The 22,702-nt window shown below is 41.3% G+C and overlaps 1 protein-coding gene across 1 annotated transcript in view; it reads right to left on the bottom strand.

Annotated features, from left to right (window-relative positions):
- TET1 (tet methylcytosine dioxygenase 1) overlaps positions 1-20,838 on the bottom strand; it is a 61,714-nt gene extending 40,876 nt beyond the window's left edge. Inside the window, exons 1-2 of the mRNA XM_086752767.1 lie at positions 18,910-20,838; positions 12,398-12,448 (exon numbers count right to left, since the gene is read on the bottom strand). Of these exons, the coding sequence (XP_086608893.1) occupies positions 12,398-12,448; positions 18,910-20,838 (1,980 nt within the window). The remainder of the gene's footprint in view (positions 1-12,397; positions 12,449-18,909) is intronic.
- Between the last annotated feature and the right edge of the window lie 1,864 nt (positions 20,839-22,702).

Here is a 22,702-nt window from a genome sequence, read left to right as displayed (position 1 = left end):
TTTTCAATTAATGATCCACAGACCCAGGGGATCACTGAGCAATTTCTAAGGGATTCACAAAAGCCATTAAGCAGCTCTATTGTTAGCAGAAGTAACTGCACAGGCCTCTGCAACTGTACCAGAAAATATTTTAAGGATCCACTAGAGAAAAGTAAAAACCTACAATGCTATAACTGTGCAAAAGCTGAATTTCAATTATCTTAATTTAACTTCAGAAAGAACTATGATATGAAATTGCTGAGTTTTCCTTCAGCAAAAGTACATCTAAGATCTCTCTCAGCCCACAAGTTCTCAAGCATGTAAAATTGTTATTAAGAATTATTCCACATTTTTGTATTCCCTTCATTTTTAGAGGGTGTCACTCATTGTATTACAAAACAAAAAAAGAAACCCCAAAAATTGAGAGCAATGAGAGGTATCACACTTCTCTCAGCTATGTTGTTCCTCAATAAAATACTTTCATTTGACCCAAAAGCACTGCTATGCTCAAAAAATACTCAAGGTACTTCCTAATCTGCTAGTAGGGCACACATGCCCTCTGTCCCCAATAAGACCCCAGTAGTAAAGTGGGATTACTTTAAAAATAGAATTATTCCTCATACATCATAACTTTCAGTAACATTACTGGAAGCTGCCCAGGTGCAATAAGAAAAAAAAAAAAAAAAAAGAATCAAATTAATCATATCATTGGCATGATTTGTTTCTTCTTTTTTTTTTTTTTTACACACATAGAATAAACACTATCATAAAATCTATTTAAAAAAAAAAATCAAACTCTCTTCCTTCCAAGCACTATGTTGCTTTTTCTCTCCTGTTACTGAGCTGCAAAGAATTTTAAAAACCTCTTTCTTTCCTCTCTCACCAGACTTTCCAGTGATCTTTTCTGTTTAACATGTGAAGTTATTGTTTCACAACACAAAAAGAAATGCAGACATAAGAGCAGGGGCAGAGCTCTTTTGATTCTTCTCCTCAGTGTAAGCCTGGCAGACCAAAAGTAATAGCTCAGCAAAAACCATTTGCAGTTGAACAACCTAGGAGCAATCTATCCTCAAGTCCTTAATCAGGACTCAAAAAACCAAAAAAAAAAAAAAAAAAAAAAAAACCAAAAAAACCCAAAAAAAAAAAAAAAAACCACCCCAAAAAAACCCAAACCAACCAAAAAAAAAAAAAAACACCAACCCCAAAACCAGTGTAGTGAAAAATACAGAAAAGGATACCACAATTCCAAGCAACAGTCTTAAAATTCATGGAAGTTGAGCACATAAGTCTGATCTGATTGATTTATAAAGCTTTTACACAAGTGTAATGAAAAGCTGAAGAATAAACCAGATCAATAAAAGCAATTTCCTCTCTTCCTCATTATGGAGAGCACTACTCTATCTGGAGACATAAAACACTAACAAATCATGCTCCAGCTTAGACTCTACAGGAGTTAGTGATATTAGGACAGGAATCCTAAGCGTACAGTCTGCTGTAGCCATTGCTGTATTACTTAAACTTCAACCAGACGTTATCTTTTAAATACACACAAAAATTTCAGTCTGTGAGCTAGTGCTTCCAGCACAGTTACAGGAAATCATTTCACCATTCTGAAAAGGGTCAGACTTTAATATTAAACTTTTAACATAAGATGTCTCTGAGGTAATGCAAAGATTTCACTAATTCACCATCAAAATACAATGCTAAAGCTACCCTAAAGACATTTCCACACTTTCTGTACAACAGAGAGCAGGCCATGTGTTTATGTCTCTTGTTTGAAACCTCTACAGCTGGTAACAACACAGACTGTACTAAAGGATACAACCAGAAACAATTACTCTCACAAACCAGCAATAACAGCCGATGCCCAGATCAAGCACTGGTAAGATAGCTCTACGAGCAAGCCGTGACACGTTACACGATAACCAATGCCAAGTCCCCATAACTAGCCCTCCCTATAGGGTTCTGCCCAGGTCCCCATGAGAACAACAGTAACCAACAGATGAAGAAATACTTGCACCTCCTAGCTTGTGCCAGTAACCAGGATGACCTGAAAGACAGTTCTTCCAAGGTCACAACATTCACGAACATAAAAAGATGAGTGGGTGAGCAGCACTGGCACTTTGCATCTCTCTTCCACTGCAGCGCAATGGGTACATTTGGATCCTGGTGCAGTGTCTGCAGCCACGTAGCCAGCCCCACATGCCCTTCCACGTTGGCACAGAGCTGGCAGCTCCTCAGAGCTCAAGTACTGCAACAGAAGTTTTCTGTCAGAAAAACTGTTTGGAAAAAAAAACCAAATATACTTCACTCAATATTCGAACAGGGTGTTTCATTCATGGTCCAATTTTCAGCTGTCGCTGTTTCACTGAGAGATAAGAAAGCACCAGCCAGCTGACTAGCAGCAATTTACTCCTATGTAATTCATTCCTAGTCTCTAGCTTTTGCTTCCCAGGACATGCAGAAATTCAGTGGAATTCAGGACCTGCACTGTACAGGACCAACATATAAGGATATGGAGATAAGATACAGGCAGGACAGCAGATAGGGAGACGAGGAGCACAAGTGTGGAAACAGTTGCTTATGTTGAATGCCATGTAGAAAGCCACGTGCTGGTTAGAACAGAGACAAATGTAGAGCGGGATGTTGTGGAAAGTATAGGCCACCTTTGAAGTACAGCCAAGTTTTTTTGCATTCCAAAATAAATGCAGATACAACAATACATTTAAGGATAAACTTCTATTTAGGACCACACTGCTCCAAGTAAAAAAATACTTCACTACTGTAACACAGAGAACAGCAAGGTGCTGGAAGTTGCTGCCCAAGGCTGCAGCCTGAGAGGGTTTCTGAGCAGGGTGAACCTCACCCAGACGCATAAAGCAATTACCACCACACTTGCATTAACAACCACGGGCATTAAACAGTCTCTCAGTATACAGCACTTCTACAGCAGCTCAGGTAACGCATGTTTTCTAGAGGTCTTTGTGCAGAGAAACAGATTAGGATCCTTTATTAATGTAACACAGCCAGTCCTCAAGAGAACAACATTCACAGATGACACTGAGGAACAGGACACGTAATAATTCTGCATTTTAGAAGCTATTGCAATCAAAGCAAATCTCTACTCTTGGCAAAATGATGTAGCCAAGTTTTAGCAGAGAGACTAGTTTATACAGAAACTCAGGGGAATGAGCGGTTTTGCAGATCTAGAGAAAGCAACCCGACCTGGGACACATGGCAGAGATCGTTCAGGATGCCCGGGCTTTCCTGGAGGGCTCCCCCTGACCCCCAACTCCCCTGCCCCTGAATATCAAATCCACCAACTGGAGTATCACAGCAGGTGGATCTTACAACAGCTGGAAAGTCTGTTCTAGCTGATGGTGTATTTTTTTCACAGCCATAGCCACAACAGCAAAGAACATTCTCCAAGCTACAGCTTAGCTGTCTCCTAGTTTCATCTCCATTTTATCTACATTTACTCTTGTCTTTCCATGAGGAATTAGTACATTACGGCCTTAAAGTCTTTACATCTTTGTTCTCTTCATTTGCTCTCCTACACCATTACCACAGCCCTCCCGCTCACCTTATTTAACAACTTAGGCAATATCACCTACAAAGATAATCTATCAGACCCTAAGGAATGCACTCACTAACAAAATCAAAAGCTACAGGACACTAATTCTGTCTCCAAAGGCTTCAAATGGTGACCCCCAGAGAAGTGTATTTATTGGATTACCATTTAAAAATAGGCGTTCTCAGCCACGAACTCAAATTATTGTTTCGGTCAACCCTGAGCTCTAGGTTGTGAAAGCTACAAACAGAAGCAAGAAAAAAACAGAGTGAAGGACATCCCATTCTCCTACACAGACACCCAAGAAGTGGATGTTAAGAAAGAAAAAAAACCCTAAACATTACAGTACTTTTTCTGACACAGAAGCAAACATAAACAAGTGTCTTGCTTGGTGGTTTCTGTTTTGTTTGAGTTTTGGGTTTGGTTTGTTTTTTACTGGTGTTTTGAATTACTCAATCATTTGTCTTCAACATTGAAACCAAGCACTCAATGAGACACTGGCAGCTCTGGAAAATACAGCACTCAATTAAGCCACAAAAGACAAATGATACAATCAGCAGCAACATGTATTCCCTAATACAACCTTCCCCTAATGTGCTTTAACTCAAACGCAGAGATGAAAGAAATTCAGTCTTTGACTTTATCCATCTTAGCTAATGTCTCTTGTGGTCTACTCATTTATGAAACCATCACTATAGCATTAAGAAAGCACTGCCTGGCCCTTAACTGTAAGTGGAGAACCATCACAGTGTTCATAACAGGGCCTTCAGGGAACGGATCACAGCTATATAGCACATTTTTAGCAATGACCTGAAAGAATAGTGAAATTAATACTGACAGACAAACAGCAAATAATGAAGAGATCAGACATGATGCTTCCTAAATTAACTGGCAAGGCAGCTGCAAGCACACATTTCAATTTCGCTAAAGGTGGAATCATGTATCTAGCAACAAAGACATGGGACTATATTTACAAAATGCAGGTTTCTCTCTTAGAAAGCAATGACTTTAAGGAGGACATTAACATGGTCAATAATCAACTGCACAGTAACTATAGAAACTCCTATTGCAACTTCATGGCCAAAAGGGTTAGTGAGACTTTTGGATGCATAAGTAACAATATAATTAGGAAAAAACGGGTTACTTTCTGTCCTGTACTCCCCTGCACCTGCTAGGGGAATAAAGCATCCAGTTCTGGCATACCCGATTCAAGCAAGACATTGATATGCTGGAGGGGGCTTGGAGGACCACGAGAGTCACAAAGGATTGAAACATCTTGAAGTGAAAGCCTCAAGTTCACTCTCTGCTCACTCTCTGCAATTTACCAAAGAAAATTGAAAAGCCACAAACTGCAGCTAAGCCTATGTGAAAAAGAAAAGCTGATAACAGAAGGCTCCTTGTTCTAGCAGACAAAAGTATAACAAGACTCAGTGACTTTAAGTTAAGGCCAGAGAAGTCTGGACTGGAACTATGGCGCACATTTTGGCAGTGGGACAGAGAAAGAGTAAAGAACCTTTTAAGCATCTTGATCAGTGTTTTGATGCACTTTTCATCCATGGGAATTTTCAAATTCAAGTTCTTTGAGGTATTTTTAAAACATGATGCTTAATACAAATAAATTGATACAGTCTTACAACCTCTTGGGACAAGAACACAATTACCTTGCCTGCTATTACCATATGCGAACCAAACAGATACAAGTTAATAATTTTCCTTCCCTTTCAGTTCAGGAAAGATCTGAATTGCCAAGGTAACATAACTTTTCAGTTCCTAAATCTAACCAGGAAGATACTCAGCTCCTTAATTTAGGACTCAGTTTAAGTGCCTAACCATCTGTTGTACAACCAATTATATTATTTACAAGTTGCTACATGCCAGTAGCTGCTCTCAGACCTGATCTGCTAAAGACACACAACACCCTAAGTTAACAACGCTAATCAGCCCTCACACACGTATCCTGTTTTCCCCTCACTCTGAAACACCAGGACAGGTCCCAAATACACATTGTAACAAGTCACATACAAGTCTCCACATTCAAACGTCTATACTATGGCTGTGTTCTAGCCTGGTTTTAAAGTTGATGAGGGGCCACAAGACTAAAAGGCATAACTAACACTCTCTACCAATAGAAAAGTTGGCGACAGCTATGTCAAAGGAACAGATAAGGATAATTCAGATAAAAGAAAAAAATAAGTCATGCTGATCGCTTAAGGCACCAACCTACAAGGTTGCAACACTGTTCAGAATTTTGCAATCTATATTTTGCTTATTCTTATGAGGAAAAAAAGCCTAAAAAATAGCAAATGATGTGTCTCTTCTGTTTCTATCAGAGCTGGCACACCTATGGTTTTAAACAAAGCTCAAAATGGAATTTACACTGTATCTAACTTCCACTTTTTCTTTACAGGAGTACCAACTTTCACTCACATACTGGAATAACAGCAATGCTGTTCTGGAGCAGCACTGCAACAAGAGTGGTGTTTGCATTGCAAAATTCAGACAGTGATCATCTGTCACAAAAGTAAATCCTTCACGTTTTCAAATACAGACATTTTTCCTCTTATTCACAAGTTCAGCAAAACTTTTATGTTAGGAAGACTAAACGTAGAGCCGAATTTTACTACAGAGGATCAATTAAGTTAAAATACAACACAGACAACACCAACAAAACACTGAATGAGAAAGGAATTCACAGTCAAGCGTCAAGACACAAACCACTCAATTTTAAGTCAGCCTTGAAAAATCCTAATATTCCAAAAGTCCTACTATTAAAGCTGCTAGGACAATAAGGACAGCCAAATACATTCCATATACTAATTTTACATAAGTTAATTAAAAGTTATTCTTGTTAGTTCCTTATGTGTAATCCCTGTTTTCTTTATATTGCTTACGTTTCATGTATTTGGCATTTAAAAAGAAAATACCTTTATAAGAATTCATTATTCTTCTCACCTTTCAAATTAAATTGAATTTATTTTAGTAGGAATTAAATCTTTCGGTCTCTACACAGGCAAGGCTCCTACTAATGTCAATTGGAAAGTTTGCTGCAGTAGTATCTGCTAAATTAACTTTCTCATGCTTGGTAACACTAAATACAAAAATCCCAGTATAACATTGCAGAAAGCAAAAAACACAGAAGTGAAAATCTGGTGCCACTCAAGTTTGGGGCTTCTCACTGGTTTTCTCCCACATCAGTTACTAAAATCAGCAAACAAACTTGCTTAGCAATATGGTATCAGATTCTAAATAAGCAGTGCTCATTTTCAAAGCATTTTCTAGACATTACTATCTATAAATACATAGACAAACAGCGAACACTGACAACAGATTTCTGGAATTTGCAAAGCCATCTCAATTATTTCAATGCCTACATTACATACAACAAGTGCAAGTATTCAGTGAAACTCATAATTCATTAGTAAATAAAAATAGTATCAACAAAACTACACAGCTGGAATAGGAAACCAGTGTTTATTTCATAATGCTGTTAATTCATTAAGGACACATAAACAATGCATCAATACACCTATGCATCTGACCTTCATCTACACATGTAGATTTTCCTTCCCTCCCACAAACTATGTTACTTTTACTGATTATTTTATGACATTTTTGATCACAAACACATTTTCTGCTTTTTTAAGAAGCTACACCTCTAAATCCACTGAAGTGGAAGACCCAGCACTGCACTAAAACACACAGTGACAGCCGAGATCTACAAATAAATAGTGATTCAAAATGTGCAAAACCACTCCAAAACCGCTGTAATCACTAGGTTCAGCCTGACCTTACTCAGTGTTTCCCAGTCTCACTGTGCCTCTGCCTCCGCCGCTCCCTAAAAAGAGGAGTGGTGCTACCCTCACAACTGCTCTGCTACAGCAACAAATGAATTAAAACAGAAAACGCTACTGCTCCCTGTCCTCCTTTTAAAGGACAGGGTCCCTTTCTTCCTTCACATTCCGGGGAGTTGGGTTGTGGGGGCAAAGAGTAGCACGACAGCGCTGCTGCACAAGCAGGGGTCCTGAGGAGGAGGTGGATGGGAAAGGGAGCAGCACTGATGTAAGGGAGCTCTGTAGAACACGGGGGCAATAGAAAGAGAGTGTCTCTGCATCCTACCCAGCTCACACTGCACCGCAGGAGAAAGTCCACAAGGGACAGGCTTCAACTCCCCCAGAAACTGGCTGGAAAAATTAATGATTAGGAAATTACTAGAGTACGATTAATAATTTACAGACCATTTACAAAGGCCTTCTTTGTCAGGACTCCATTCAAAAAACGTCTACATCCATGAGTAGCCTTAGCAGTACTGTACAAACAAAACACAGAAGTACTTCAGATGTTCACAAGTGCATTCACGTGGAAGCACTCGAAAGGCTGCACGTGGAAGTGGGCTACTAAATTACAACCATAATCATGCCTGCGCACATCTAGTGAGGCGCATGAGCCTATCAAGAGTAAAAAAAACAACAAAAAAAAATTTCAATCTTATTTAGACAGACATACATCCAGCTTGAAAAGAGTTAAAATGAGAAGAATATATCTTTAAAAAATTACACCTAGACTTTTTCAAAGTTAACTAAGTTAATTATTTATTTTTAAAAATAAAAGTTAACTAATTTGCATAGGCCACTCACATACCAAAAATAAGCTCTCCCTACCAAAAAAAGGGAGCAAAACAGCACATAAGAAATAGGCAGACACTTCCAATCAATTTCAAAGCAATTTTAATGGGTATTTACTGAAGAAATAAGTTCTAAGGTGACAATGTCCCTTTTGAAAACACAAACAATAAGGTAAGTATTTTCTGAACAACATCCTTTACCAATTTGTATCACACCATTCTGTCTTCTTCATCTGTAAAATTCCACTGCAGTGCAATTCCATCCATTGACTTGCTCGTATCTTATTTTAAAGGGGAAAAAAGTAATAAAATTAAATTTCTTCCAGCTAAATGTTCTGGCAGATATTTTGCACTAAAAAGCATACCCCATAATTTAGAAATGTTCAAAAGCAGTCCAATCCACACTCACTCAAAACATTATCATGAACATTAGCAGTTACTTTCCTTAACTCTTGTAAACTCACATGAGCTTCACAAAAAAAAGTGTATTTCTAATTTCTTTAAGCAGCAAAACTAAACTGCATTGTAAAAACGGCAACAGCAGGTCTGCCAAAAAAACTTTTAATGCTAAAGTTGTTTCTTACAAGAAAGACTATATTCTGTATATGTGGAGAAGAAAAATTAGGAATGAAACTTTTACTGGTTCCTAATATGATGTTTATAAACAAACCAGAAGTTCTAGATACTGAGTCATCTCTGGCTTTTGGCTTGGCTTAAACTAAACGGATTTTACAGAGTTTAGCAGGCATCGTTCGCATTTCTCTGGCACACATGATTACCATTACAGTGTTTATACATAAACATGCAAACAGAACCAGTCAGAGAACAAAGAACGTGCATGCAGTTATAATACTCACTTAGCACTGCATATATTATTCTGGATCTCTCCCACACTCTTCCCTTTTTTTTTTAAATTTTTTTTTTGTAATTTTTTTTTTTTTTTTTAAATCTCCATCAACGTAGCAAACATCTGCAGCCATCCAAATGGTAGCCTCGGCTCCACAGAACCCAGTAGAAAGACCACAGACTGTAGTTCTTCATCAGCTGTACCTTGATCTGTGGGAGGTTTCCTCACTGGTGGCACTGCTGTCTATACTTGATAACTGCAGATTTCCCTGACAACATGATGCCACATTCAACTGTCCCATTCTTCTGAGCTCTGTGTTAATAAACTCGCAGGCGACTGCAAACATTTCCTCACTGTTAAGGAGAGGTGCACTGCACTGCCCAAACTGAGTGAGAACACTGCTAAGTGGCTAAAAGGAAAATGATAGCAAGTGAAGCAGGGTGGATAGCTTGCCTGTTGAAATGTAGGCAAATTAATTTTTAAAGTACGAATCCCTTCTATAAAGACTTTCTATTATCAGGAATAAACTTAAAGAATCGTCTGCTTAACTGCAAAAAACACACAACACGAACGGTAAGAAAAACCATGAGTATATTCCTTCCTTAGTATCCGTTACCATGAACTCACAAAGACTCTTTTTTTCAATGAGCATCTGCTTGCTAGAAGTGATGAATATTTCAGATGTTCTTTCAAAATAAACATGGAGAACCTAATACAGTATTTATAGCACAGAAGAATTTCCAAAATGACTCCTCCTACAATAAACAGAAAGGGGCACTAACACACACATGTGGAAAATGACAAATAGTAAATGAAAGGTACAGTACAACAGCATGTATCACTTTTAGTCTTAATGCTTTTATCTGTCCAGCCTGTTTTCAACAGGAAAGCATTGCCTATTTTCACCCTGTACAGAAGAATTTGTAAACATGTTGGTCCTAAGAAGCACAATTAGAGAGAGCACTAGCCCTCCAAGTAAACAAACGTGCATCTATAAACTCAGGAGGATTAGAGAAACACTAACTCCATGTATTATTGGAAGAGAGTACTACAAATCCTCCTTTAAGAAAGTTTACAATACTATTTGAAGGAAAATACAAAGGAAAAACCAAAAAAAAAAAAAAAGGAAATATTCTGTCAAAATTTTGAAAGTGTCACTGGTCAGATGTCCTCAATCACTACCAATCATTAAATTAAAGGCTGAAGTTATAATTCAATAGATATGACAATAACACCCTACATGGGAGTCCCATCAATAACAAAAGCCAGGTTAGGGAGAGTCATACACCAGAATATTGTATTTCTAAAAACGCCCTTGTAAAGAAGTCTGCGAATATGTAGCTTTTTTCTAAGTTTACTGCAACTGACAGGGATATGAAACCTAACTTAAAGATGACCAACCTCCCTCCTCCCCTTCAAAAAACAAAGGAAAACCCCACCAACCCCAACCCCAACCTAGACGTTTCATGAGATGCCTTCAGAGGTACCATGTCTTACTTGGTGCTTGCAAGTGAATAAACTCTTATGAAATGCATTTCAGCACCACAAAACAAAGACAAATACTGGAAAACACAAAGAACAGTACCTAAAACCAAAGAGGAAACACTGTAGAATCAATTCAACAAAGTCAAACCAGAAATAAACACAAGTCCAATGACTAACATATGATGCTATGCACACACAAAAACAGACAACCCTTTCCATTTTAGAGCCAAGGAAAAAACCTCTTCAGAAGGGTTTTTTGGAGAGAAGAGGAATGACAGCATCATATTACATAGCAACCTGCCCTGCCATCAAATCAGGAACAGTGATAAAGTGAACTCAGAGAGAAAAATCTGAAGACCCACTATGAACCCCTACTGCAGTCAGACGCCTAATGCAACATATCTGCCTATCACCAAAAAAGATTATTTTTCACACTTTGACAGAACAGGTGTCATACCAACTACACGTTATAAAGCTGAACGACTCATTTACAAACAGTCCTTATTTTGCATGCTACTGTCAACCACACAAAACATAGAATGAACAAACGTTAAACTTTTAACTACACCTATGTGCTACGTTACAAGAGCAGCAGTAACTAAAATAACTCATTAAAAGCAAATCCATGACCTAATGAAAAACATTGGTTTTTTTAATGGCTTCATTTATTTAATGGAAGAAAAAAGCACTTGCTAGTGTTGTACAACAACAATTACTATTAGCAGGCAGGGAGATGGGTTTGCACAACTACTCCCGCATGAAGAGACAGACATCCTTGAGGCTGGAGATACTTGCAAGTCAAATAAAGTTATTTGCTCCTTGCTTAACCTTAACTTTGCTTCGTCTTACAAAATTGCAACTCCTTTAAGCAAGTTTCTGTAACGTGTAACAGTGAAGACAAAACTGATAAGAAATTGTGATGTTTTCAAATAAAATTACAGTACAAAGATTCAGCATTTACCAAATCCACTATGTCCACTTCTGAAATTTTTATGTACTGAAACAGTACTAAACTATCTTATATCACATTTAGCTGATATAAGAGAGTAGTTCTACAAAGTTAAGTTTAATAACACATTTTCTCATTTTCCTTAGCTTCCTCTGACATGTACCATTCATCTTACTCGCACCATCCATCCTCCAACATAGTAGCTTGAAACAACAGAATTAGCGACTTATTTCTATTGAAAACATTCTAAAGACTAACTGAAAGATGCAATATCAATGTGCTACTTGTTACTTTTTCTAAAAATAAAATAAAAAAAATAAATCAGCCGTGAGTGTAGTAAGTCTGTATTTTTTAATACAAACCAAAATATTTCCATTTGAAACACCAGTCTTTTGTTACCATGAAAGATGGCCATCTTAAACAAAGTCTTAAAGGAACGTGTTACTATGTGAAACTGTTGTAAGTTTACAGAATTTTCAGTTTCGCTTGAGCTGTTCTAAAGTTTGAAGAAAAAAGAAAATCAAAAGGACAGTAATGTACGCATAACATTTCCACATTTGTTAATTTGCTTTGCATTGTAACATTGACTTCTCACATTAGATTTCAGATGCCATAAAATCTGAAAACCCCACCAACATTCAACTGTTACCTTTGCAAGTATGAAACTAGGAACAGAGCAAATCAAAGTGAATCTTCAATGCAATGGAAAGCAAACTTTGTAGTCTGCAGACTTGTGCAGAAAGATTCAAATATGTATACAACATGCTGGAAAGAAAAAAAAAAAAAAAAAAAAGAACATGTTCTGTGCTTTTAAAATTAGCTAATCTCCTGAATAGCTGGAAAGCACCGCTTCCCAGAAATTAACCCTTTGGTTTCCTAATCTATATGACAAGAAAATGCTGCTTAAAACAGGAGGGGATAAATATTAAAGCAATCATCGGTTACCTTTAAAACTCTTTGCTTCCTCCTCTGAGGCCTTTTGTTTTCAGTTAGAACCTAAAAAAACATCAAATTGCAGAATAAGTTGTGGTCACAAAGGCAAGGCACCTCCGATTTTACTATCAAACTGCAATATTTCTCAAATACCCAGAATGCTTTACATGCGGCACTTCAGAGGGCTCTACGCGGCCCCTCCGCCGCCACCCCGACACACGGCGACGGCCGAGGGGAGAGGCCCCGCCGCCGCCCCCCAGCAGCCGGCCTCGCTGCTGCCCCGCATTCCTCACAGCGGCGCCCCCCAGGCGGCCATCTTGCTTCCTGCCGCAGCGGCGCCCTCCTCCAGGCGGCGTCGCGGGCGCGAGCCTCGTGCGGCTCCGCGCCCCACCCCCGCCCCGCGCGCTCGCTCCCGCCGGCGCGAGGAGCCGCGGGCCGGCCCCAGCCAATGGGGCGGCTGCGGCCCCGCAGCACAACCCCCCCCCCCCCCCCGCCCCGTCCCGCGCGCGGCCTCCTCCCGCGCTCGCGCCGGCCCTGCCCAAACAAAGGGTCTCCTGTGCGGGCGCCGCAGCGGCCGCCCGCAAGAGGCGGCACGGACTCGCCGCGCCAGCGGAGAGGGAGCCGCCGCACGCCCGCCCACAGGCGCGGGCGGTGGAGACAGAGAAGGGGGTGTGCGGGCGTGGGGCACCGCACCCGGGGGAGCGGGCGGGGGGAGCAGCGGGCAGTGGTGCCGAGGGTCTTTCGGCTCCGCCAGGGCAGCTGCGTGCGGGGTCAGGCGAGGACACAGCCCCCGTGCACCCGCACGCACACACAGGGATGCAGGCGTGCGCGCGCTCGCGTGCACATGAGCGTGCACCGGAACACATGCGTGTGCATGTGCTGCTTGAGCCCTGGACGGGGCTGGACGCCCACTGCAAGCAGTGGTCTCACCCTGCGGCAACGGTCACCAAGTGTGCATAGGGCCCCACGGGTCACGCTGCCCCTCGCACCCCAGAAAGAGCGGACATCGCCCCTCAACTGGAGGAAGCCCCGGCCATGGGAACCACTACGCGGCACGGACCTCCTCCGAAAACTCCGCCTGGGACCAGGAGCCCAACACCCACCAGACCCAAAAGCCGGTGGGCTTGCACACACCCTGCCTGCACACCACCGCCCGCTGCGGGCAGCCTCCTTGCCCCTGCTGCACAATAAGGCTCCGTCTTCAGCCGCTGCCACAGCGCCCAACAAAGTGTCTGCTGCAAACAGGTTACGATGTGAATGAGACACCGTACAGACATTAAGTGCCATTACTGTCCCATGTCTCCACCTGCTTAAGACATTCATCCGGATGGAAGAAGGATGGAGGGGTCACAGCTCCAACCACAAGCGTTCACGCCCAGTCCTGTCTCACACGGACACTTGCTACCCGTGGGCAACAAACAAATAACATCTAGCACATCACTACTCACCCAGTAAAACAATCCGCAATTGACATTTAAACCAGAAAGTTGGTCATGGATTGAGGTACTACACAAAAAAATCCAAAAAGAACACCTCTTCAGCAGCTGCAGACTACAACTTAAAACTGTTTTCTTTATCTGCTACTAAATTATAAGTGCAATTCCTGCCTGGTTCTTGGTGCAAACACTCAGACGTGGACACACCACTCCTTCTGCGGCATATCAATCAAGAGAAAACTTGCTCTTGTTTTTCTTGTCTGATGCTACCTTGTATTTAAACTCCCCATTTGTTCCACCAGAGTACTGTATTAAACAGAATTAAGGATCAGGCACAATAAAAGTACGCATTTGAATTGTTTTCCTGAAATACCACAAGTCCGCAAGGGTCTTTAAGCGTATTAAAAACGAGAGGTACGTATGCTCAGTGATCTGATTCTTCTTTGGAGTTTTGGCTACTGAAGATGCTTCACGGTCCAGAAAAAAAATATTTAAGAAATATTTATTTTGTTTGCTCAGAAACCCCAAACTCAGTATTCTGATTTAGTCCCCAATTGGGGGGGGGGCAACGGACAGCGCTTAGGCAGTTTCCCCTCCTGTTAGGATGGCTGCTTGTACACAAGGAAAGAAACCTCTTCAAATAAAAGATTTCTATATAAAACTGGCTGTAAAAACTGGCACAGAAAACAAGGAGCAGTGAAGAGGCAACTTTTTAAACCCATCCTCTGGAAACAGCCAGACCCCAGACTAACCCATTTCCCTGTAATTTAGGCTGCATTATAGTCCACACCCAGGATCACAGAGAATGGCAACGTGTGAGTTGTAAGTATTTTACACACCCACGGAGCATGAACGCGTAAAATAAGAGTAAACTGCACTACTCCAAGCCCCTGCCCTGCATCCACGGAGTAGGCTGTATGCAGCTTTGCCCATCTTCGCCACACGTTACCAAACTCCTCCACAGCCCATGTGCTATCCCCTTACAAAACTCTCAAGTATCATATTCAAGAGGAGTGTTTTTATGCGCACTTATTTTAAAATTTAACTGGCTTAAATATTTCTGGAGACGATTGTAAAATAAATACCACAAAGGCTAAATTTCTTGATTATAACTAGGTCTGGCTAGAAAACAAGAATTCCATTTTGCATTTATTTTTTTGAGATTTCGACATTTGGTTGCGTTCCAAAAGCAGAGGAAACGTTTCAAAAATTCCAAGAGGAGACAGATGCGATGTGGGAGACCAAAGTTCAAGCCCCTGATCTGCATCAGGCAAAATGCCCTAACCACTGAGGGCTTGAATAATTCTCTCCCTCTTTTTAAGATTTAAGCAGAAATTTCATTTGGAACCTTGAGAAACTTTCCCCCCAAAATAGTTGCATCGAGACAGATAGTAGCTGTGAAAGCTTTCTGTTAAATCAGCATTTTCCATTCAAGGAGTAGCTTACTGGAAAGCTCCCAACCAACTCTAATTGCAGCATCCTCTTTAAATATGTCTGGGTTTTCAGCAGCATGTTAAAAACCCACAAGTAAGCAGGCCCTTATTGTTATTTAATATTTCATGTTGCTCAGATTACAGCTATTAAATAAGACGTCTCGAGACACCTTGGTCAACCCAGTGACCTTACACTCAGCAACTTGATTCTCTTTTTTTCCAGTTTGTTGACTCCAGGTCCCAGTAAATCAGTGGTTCCTTACCCAACACAAACCAAAGCTCTTCCAGCCCAAGAGGGCTCCTGTCCAGGCAGGACCTTAGAACATAGGTGCTGTGGCAAGCCTTGCATCAGTTTCTCATGGACATAGACTTGTCAAACCTTCTATTCACTGTGAAGCATTCCCATATTATTTAGCCTGAGAGGGACAGTAGCCCGATATAAAATCTTTTTCCTCTTCTCTTCAAAGCTGGCTTACGTTTTTGTTTGGTTTTTTTTTTATTTACCAGACTACTCTTTCAAAACATTCAGTTCGAAAAAAAAATTTCCCCAATATATTTTAGAATTTTTCCTTCACCAGCTCCTAACCAAGCAGCCACAGTGTGAATCCCTCAGGAAGAGGGGTATTACAGAGAACAATACCGCTGCGCAGAGGGGCTGTGAACTAGAGCCCACAATGCTTTATCCAGACCTTCATGATGTTGCGTCCCTGCAAAACCCATCACACTCAGCAAGGTAAAGTATCACTGTAGGTTTCTGTGGAAGTTATTTTTGAGTGATATTTTTCAAGTTCAATATAGTTTTCAAATCTTTATCTGGATGATGTGTGAATTAATGAAAGTAACAGCAATGTAACTAATACCAGCTCCAAACATGCAACCGATACTCTGAGGGTTGAATGCTTGTGCACGCGTGGGCACGTGTGTTGGAATATGCACTGCAGTCTACATTCACGGCTTCTACCAGTCAGGTCTTACTCCCTGTAACTGTAAATCCACCTAAGTTCTTAAGGACAAATAGCACTTTTTGTTTTTCTAACAGTACAGATGGACCACCAACCCCTGCACTGGCTATCCTACAGCCGTTCAACACACAGAACTCTCATGGACTTCACTGGGACTTTTGCACGGTTTAGTTGGAGTGAGAAGATAATTCCCTCTAAGGCAAAATATCAACGTTTAAACTAGGCTCGTGCAGATCATGTCCATTCCCTACACCCTCCTCCCAGTGAATCACCTCCAAAAAATGCTTACATTCCTCCAACATGAGAGAGATGCATGACTCTTCTGAACAAGGAACACACCGAAGCCGATCTCATTTCTCTTAATTATTACGTTCACTTCCTATACCATGGACAGAGACCTACAGTTTCATTTTTTCCCCAGCTGCCCTCTATTTGAAACACATTACTGTCATAGAAGTCCCAGCTGTTGCAGTCCCTGTCCTACCAGTTTGGGAAAAAACAATGGCATTCCCTTCTGGAATGCTACAATCTTATCTAAAGGATGGCTGCTGAACAGAGTGGTAAGAGTGCTTCCCATCCCCCAACATCTCCCTCTGTATCTCAACATCTCTGAAGAGCTCTCCTAACATTGCAAAAATACTTTCCTCTTTCATTTTCTCAGAGTGTGGTTTCTAGAGATTACAAACAAGGCAAGGCTTCCTTCTAGGAACATCTGAAAAGTCACCACCTTTCATTCAAACACAAAACTTTATAAGAAAATACCTGACATGTTCTTAAATGTCAGGAATACTTCATTTCCTCCACTCTAAAACATCATACAAAATTTAACGAGACATGAAGGAGGCCTCTGGTGCAGCTCTAAATGCACTGTACAAAACATGACCAGTTTAATAAAAGCACACTAAAAAAAAAGCTGCCAAATAAGAGAATAAAAAACAAGGAATCTCTCATAAAGAAAGCCCAAGGAGCACCCAAAGAGGACAAAGGTGAAGGGGCAAAGCTAATCTGCAAGGAGAAGGTCAGCCTGAGCAACAAGAAAATAAGTATGTTTAGCCTGGAAAACAAAGGTTGACAGAAAAGCTGGAGTGCTTCCTTTCAGCGACCCTGCCAAAACCCTTTTAAAACATGGCTTTCAGATCACTTCCTACCTCAACTCCACCATGAGCTTCTCCAATTCCACTGACTAAACATACAAAAGGACATCATGTCACTACACTTTTGCTGTAAAAAGTCAAGATCAGTCTTTATCACCTTTAGGGTTTTAATATACATCTTAAGTCACTTTATAGCTGTCCCTCCCCTCACTTTTTTCCTTTTAGGAATATTTAGGAGCAGTTTAGACACAAAGACGATTTTGAATGAACTCTGAACCAAGCTGTTTAAACCAATTTCCCTAAACTTTATAACTTAAAAGTACACTGCCCCCACAAAGGGGAATATATCATATCCTTTCACTGCTACAGGACTTTTCTTTCTGCTTGCCTACCTTAAAAATAGAATGGACTTCTCTGCAACCCCTGGTAAGCACAGGACAGAGTGGTGAAAATAGGTCTCCTGAGATCTCTGCAGCTGGCAGGAATTTCTACCTGCTGTAAGAACACGCTGTTTTAATGGAACTGCTACTGAGAAAGGTTTTGCAGGTGCATTCTCCCCAGTGTGAACTGCTCCACTCTGAGTACAAGCTGGTGCAGAGACTTGAACCTCAGTTTCCCACATCCCAAGGCAAATGTCCCAGTGACTTAACTACCAAGACAGCACCTCCCCTTCTTTGGCTCAGGAAGCTTTTGATCATACGAAGCAGAAGCTTCCAGCAGGACATGGAGATGCAGAGGCTAGCTCTGCAGCTCAGAGGTCAGGGAATTCAGTTGGGATGTGGGAAATTATGTTCAACTCCCCACTTACCTGATTTAAAGCCTGATCTTGAACTGTTATCTCTCAGAAGGTCAGTGCTGTTATCACAGGGGCATACAGACTGTCTTTTCCCCTCCTCTTTGTTCCAAAAGTAATGACCTGGGTTATAAAAGGCTGATGGATCAGAAAAATGAGTAAGAAACACAGGGAAAAAAAGAAAGTACGTATGGAGGATGTGGTAAGAGACAAAAGGAGACAGGCAGGAGAAATGAAATGAGAGAAACAGAAGAATAGACAATTAGAAAGGCAGAGAGATGTGAAAGGGGAAATGCAGCTACAATTTGACCCTGAAGTTTTTAACTTTGTTTCCAGCAAATCTGTCAGCACAAGTAAATTATTTCATTCGAATTAAAGAGCAAACAGTCTGCCTTCCTTTGCTTTTTAGCCTCAAGTATCCTGAAATACAGACCCTCTCACTAATAATTTACAGTCACCTAATACTACCCTTATTCCTCCCCCCACCCCGCACTTTGCACTTAAGTCCTTCTCATCTCTTCAGGGCCCTCAATTAATTAATTGTCTTGGCCAATATGCCAACACCTGGAACACAGAGCTAAAGCCATACTTACCTCTGACTTTATGCATTTACACAGCACGAACAAGAACAACTCCAGCTCACTTTAATCTACACCTCTATAGACGACAAGAGAAAGTTCCTATAGAACCTGTTAGCTCCAACAGTAGCCCTAAGCTCTCTAAAGCTGCACAGTGACCAGCATTTCCCTTTGCAGAATACCTCAAGTCTCGAAAGAGTGACTTAATTCTGAACTTATTTGGCTTACCTCAAAAGGTAGCGTGATTGGCGGTGGTGGCTTTTTCAATTCTTCACATTTTCTCTTTTTACATATCCGGTGACTAGTTTTGCGTTTCCTGCAACAGCTGCATTCTTCACAATTTGTTTTCCGCAGACAGGGCTCACAGACTCCACAACGCCTTCGTTTCTTTTTCTCTAGCATAGGGAGCAGAGATGAATATGGAACAGGGTAATCACCAGCTGGATTTTTAAGAGAGGATGGCCCCGAGGCCTCAACTGCTTCAGTGCTGTCGCTCACATTGTCCTGAACCAAATTCAAGCTTACTCCGACTTTCCCCAGCTGTGATGAATAATCATTATGCTGCAGTCTTGAGTCAGCTGGCAAATCTGCATTTATGGCTTTTTCTGAGGCAAGAGCAGAGATTTCCGAGCTTGAAGGCAACTCGGAAACAAAACCTTCGGAGAATTGTCCACAGCTTTCACCAGAGATTTTATCGACTGTGCTTTTATCTAAATCTGTAGATAAAGTGGGGACATAACCTGAATTAAAAATTAATGTCTCTGCATCAATACATTTAACAAGCTGTTCAATGTCCTCCACTGCAATATTGTTTAAAGAGGTATCAGAAACTGGTTCACATACTGTAAATATACTTTTTGAGTCAGATTCTGAATTCTCTCTCGTACAGCTCAAATCTGAACTCGAGTCAAGTTCTTTGTGAACGGGTACAAAATCCACAACCAGTCTCATGTGAGATTCTGCAAGTGAGCTTGCACCTTCAAAAAGTAAAAACGAATTTGATTCAGTGGCAGCTACAGAGCTGGAATGTGAACCAATGTCTTTATTCTCAGATTCTACATCCCCACCTGCCTTGAAGCAGGACTCTGCCAGTGAGCTTGCATCTTCTAATAAATGTTCTTGTGAGTTAAACTCAGAGGTAACTATAGGTGCAGAATACGAGCCTTGCTCTTCGCTAGGTAGCACCGGGTCCAACATTGCTTCGATGGGAGATTTAGCAAGCGGGACCGACTCTAACAGTACTGCTGAGCTGAGGTCTGAGGTATCGACAGAACTGGAGTCAGGTTCTTTACTGTTAGGCACTAGATCGAAGGGAGCCTTTGCACACACCTTCGAGTTTGATTCAGAGGTGATCGTGGAGTCAGAAGGAGAAGACGGAAGCACAAGCGCAGCATCTTCAACAAATGCTCCGGCCGAACTACCCGTATCGAGATTGCTGGGTGTCTCCTCACAGGGCAGGTCTTCATGCTTGTATTTCACCTCTGACGTTTCTGTATCATCATCAGTTACCTGACTGCTTGGAATGGAGTCATTTGTTTCAGGTATTTCTACCTCTTTGTCTTGACTGGCACACGTGGCAGCAGGCTCTTCATCTACACTACATGGAGCACCTTCCACAGGCAGAGCAGCCAACTCACTTTGCACTAAATCTTGTTTCAAAACTCCTTCACCTGCTTCATTGTTTTTTTCTTCTACTACTGCCAGGGCTTCTTGTTCCTGTTTTTCCTTTGTTTCTAGCCTTTTTTGTGCTGCAGCTTTTCTGGGTTTTGCAATTGTTGGAGTTTGGGATAATCTACGGGAGAATGATCGGTTACGGAGGGACATTGTAAAGCCATTGATGTTGAAAGAATCCTGGTTATGAAAGAGGATAGTGTCGGCTTTCTCCAAACTCACCCAAGATGCTCCAGACAAGGTTCTGGTTACACTGCTCCTGAGAAGTCTACCTGAAGAGCTCATGATTGGTTTCTTTTCTTGCTGTTTTTTCTTAACATCTTTTTCTTGTGCTGGCTTTTTGCCTTTTCCAGAACTAACAGCTTTTGTGGAAGTCTTTGTGGTTTTCTTTCTCACTTGGCTAGATTTCTTTTTGCCCTGGTTGGTTTTCTTTTTGCCTAACTCTTCTTTTTTGACCAATCTGGAAGGCCTTGCGTGGTGAGCCATGTCTGCGGAGTAGTAGCAATGTTAAGAGGAGAGATGGAAAGAAATCATGAGCTCTTGAGAGAACTTATCAATAGAAAACTGCATACTCCCATTGCCACTCTCTCTGGTGATACAGCGTTAACTCTGAAACATAAAAAGAAAAAATAGCATTAATATAATTCTAATTAATGACGAGTGCACATGTATTAAACTGACCATCTTTATATTTAAAAATACACTGATAGAAGCAGACATACTGGTATTGGACATTACACGAAAGCTTTGAAAATACTAATATATTGCAAAACAGAAAGCTCACCCAAATGCCTGTAACACTAATGAAGAAGCAAATGGAGGTCAAACAGAAACGTGTTGTGCAGGCAGTCATCATTATCACCACTAACATACTTGCCTTCAACAAAACACCACACATTTGACCTAAGCTTTTGTCTCCAAACACAACTGTGATGCAGAAGTCCCCAACTCCCCAAACACAATTCAGTCATCTCAGAAGACACAACAGATTCTTCATGCTCTAAATCAAATTCTTCCAAGGTGGGCTGGGTTTTTTAAAAGGTACAGTCTCATTAGTACACAGTTTTTAAGCACATGGTACCCCCTGGAAGGCTTTTAAAGCTTTATTTAACTGTTTGAGTAGATCAGATGGGTAGCCTCAAAATGGAAGCAGGCAGAGCAAGAGGGAAAGAAAAGGAAGAACAAGAAGCATGGGGATGATGTCCAAATCCTGACCTCTAAAGGAAGTAAAAAAAAAAGGAATCCTGGCTCCTAAAGGAAGCAGAACAGAAAAGAGAAGGGCACTAACAAGCCTGTGACACCACCACCCCTTCAATCCCACCTTGAAGCCAGCAGGGTGATCTTATGGAGGCTGCCCTTACCCACAGCCTGGTCTGAGCTCTGCTGAAGTTGGAGAGCTATGTCAGTGCCGCCCAGTCTACCTGACACCCCAGCAATGCTTAATGGTACTACACTCTCCAGGTTTGGCTGGTGTAGGGCAAGCTAAAAGGCACAGGGTACATGAAGAGGAGGCTCCATGAGCAGAACAGACCCCCTAGACCACAAAAGAAATATCTACGGCACAAAGGGTTCAGAAAGCTTACAGCCATATGCACCAAAAAGTGCTGCACTGTACCAAGATAAGGCCATTAACCCACAGAAGGGATGGTCTAGCACAGCCAACCTGCACAGCCTCTGTGCGGGACCACCAGCTCCTGCTGCTCCCCAAACCAGCACGCTGGCAGCAATGTTGTTTCTGACTGTCTCAGCCCTGAGTAGGCTGCCCAGTGGCCACAGTACAAACCATGGCTAACAGTAACTCCCTGAAGTCCTTTCTAATAGCTTATTTAAAGCATTTTGAAGTCTACCTCTTGTTTGCTCAGCAGCAGTAAGCTGACTGATCTACAACATACAAAAAGTATTTCACCTAAACATGCTGCGATTATTCTGTATCATATATTCATATCACATACCAGATGAACATCCTTACTGAGACAGGAGTTTTTCCACTCACTCCAATACCATTTTAGAGCTAGGACTGCTGTAGAAGACAATACTAAACACACTTGTAAGGTTAGATCAGAAAATAACACCCAGCAAACGCACAATAAACAAGCTAACAGCATCCCTGCTCCATCGCAACAAAACATCCAATCTGGAGAGACCAAATAGACATGTGTAGTTGTTTATAATTGGAGGCAATGCTTCAAAAGCCGCGGAAGAGACCTGAACAGCTCCCACAGAAGCACTCTATGAAAGCTGGGTCAGACACTGGAACAGTAAAATAAATACAAAGCTGAAATGAAGGTAATCTGATTGCTTTCCTCCCCCTGTCCTCCTCTGGAGAGGTGTAGGGGAAGGGGGACATGGC

This window comes from Chlamydotis macqueenii, chromosome 7, assembly GCF_036417535.1.
Source record: "Chlamydotis macqueenii isolate bChlMac1 chromosome 7, bChlMac1.mat, whole genome shotgun sequence".
Lineage (NCBI taxonomy): Eukaryota > Metazoa > Chordata > Aves > Otidiformes > Otididae > Chlamydotis > Chlamydotis macqueenii.
The sequence above is the reverse complement of the archived record's forward strand: the minus strand, read 5'-3'. Positions and strand labels throughout refer to the sequence as shown.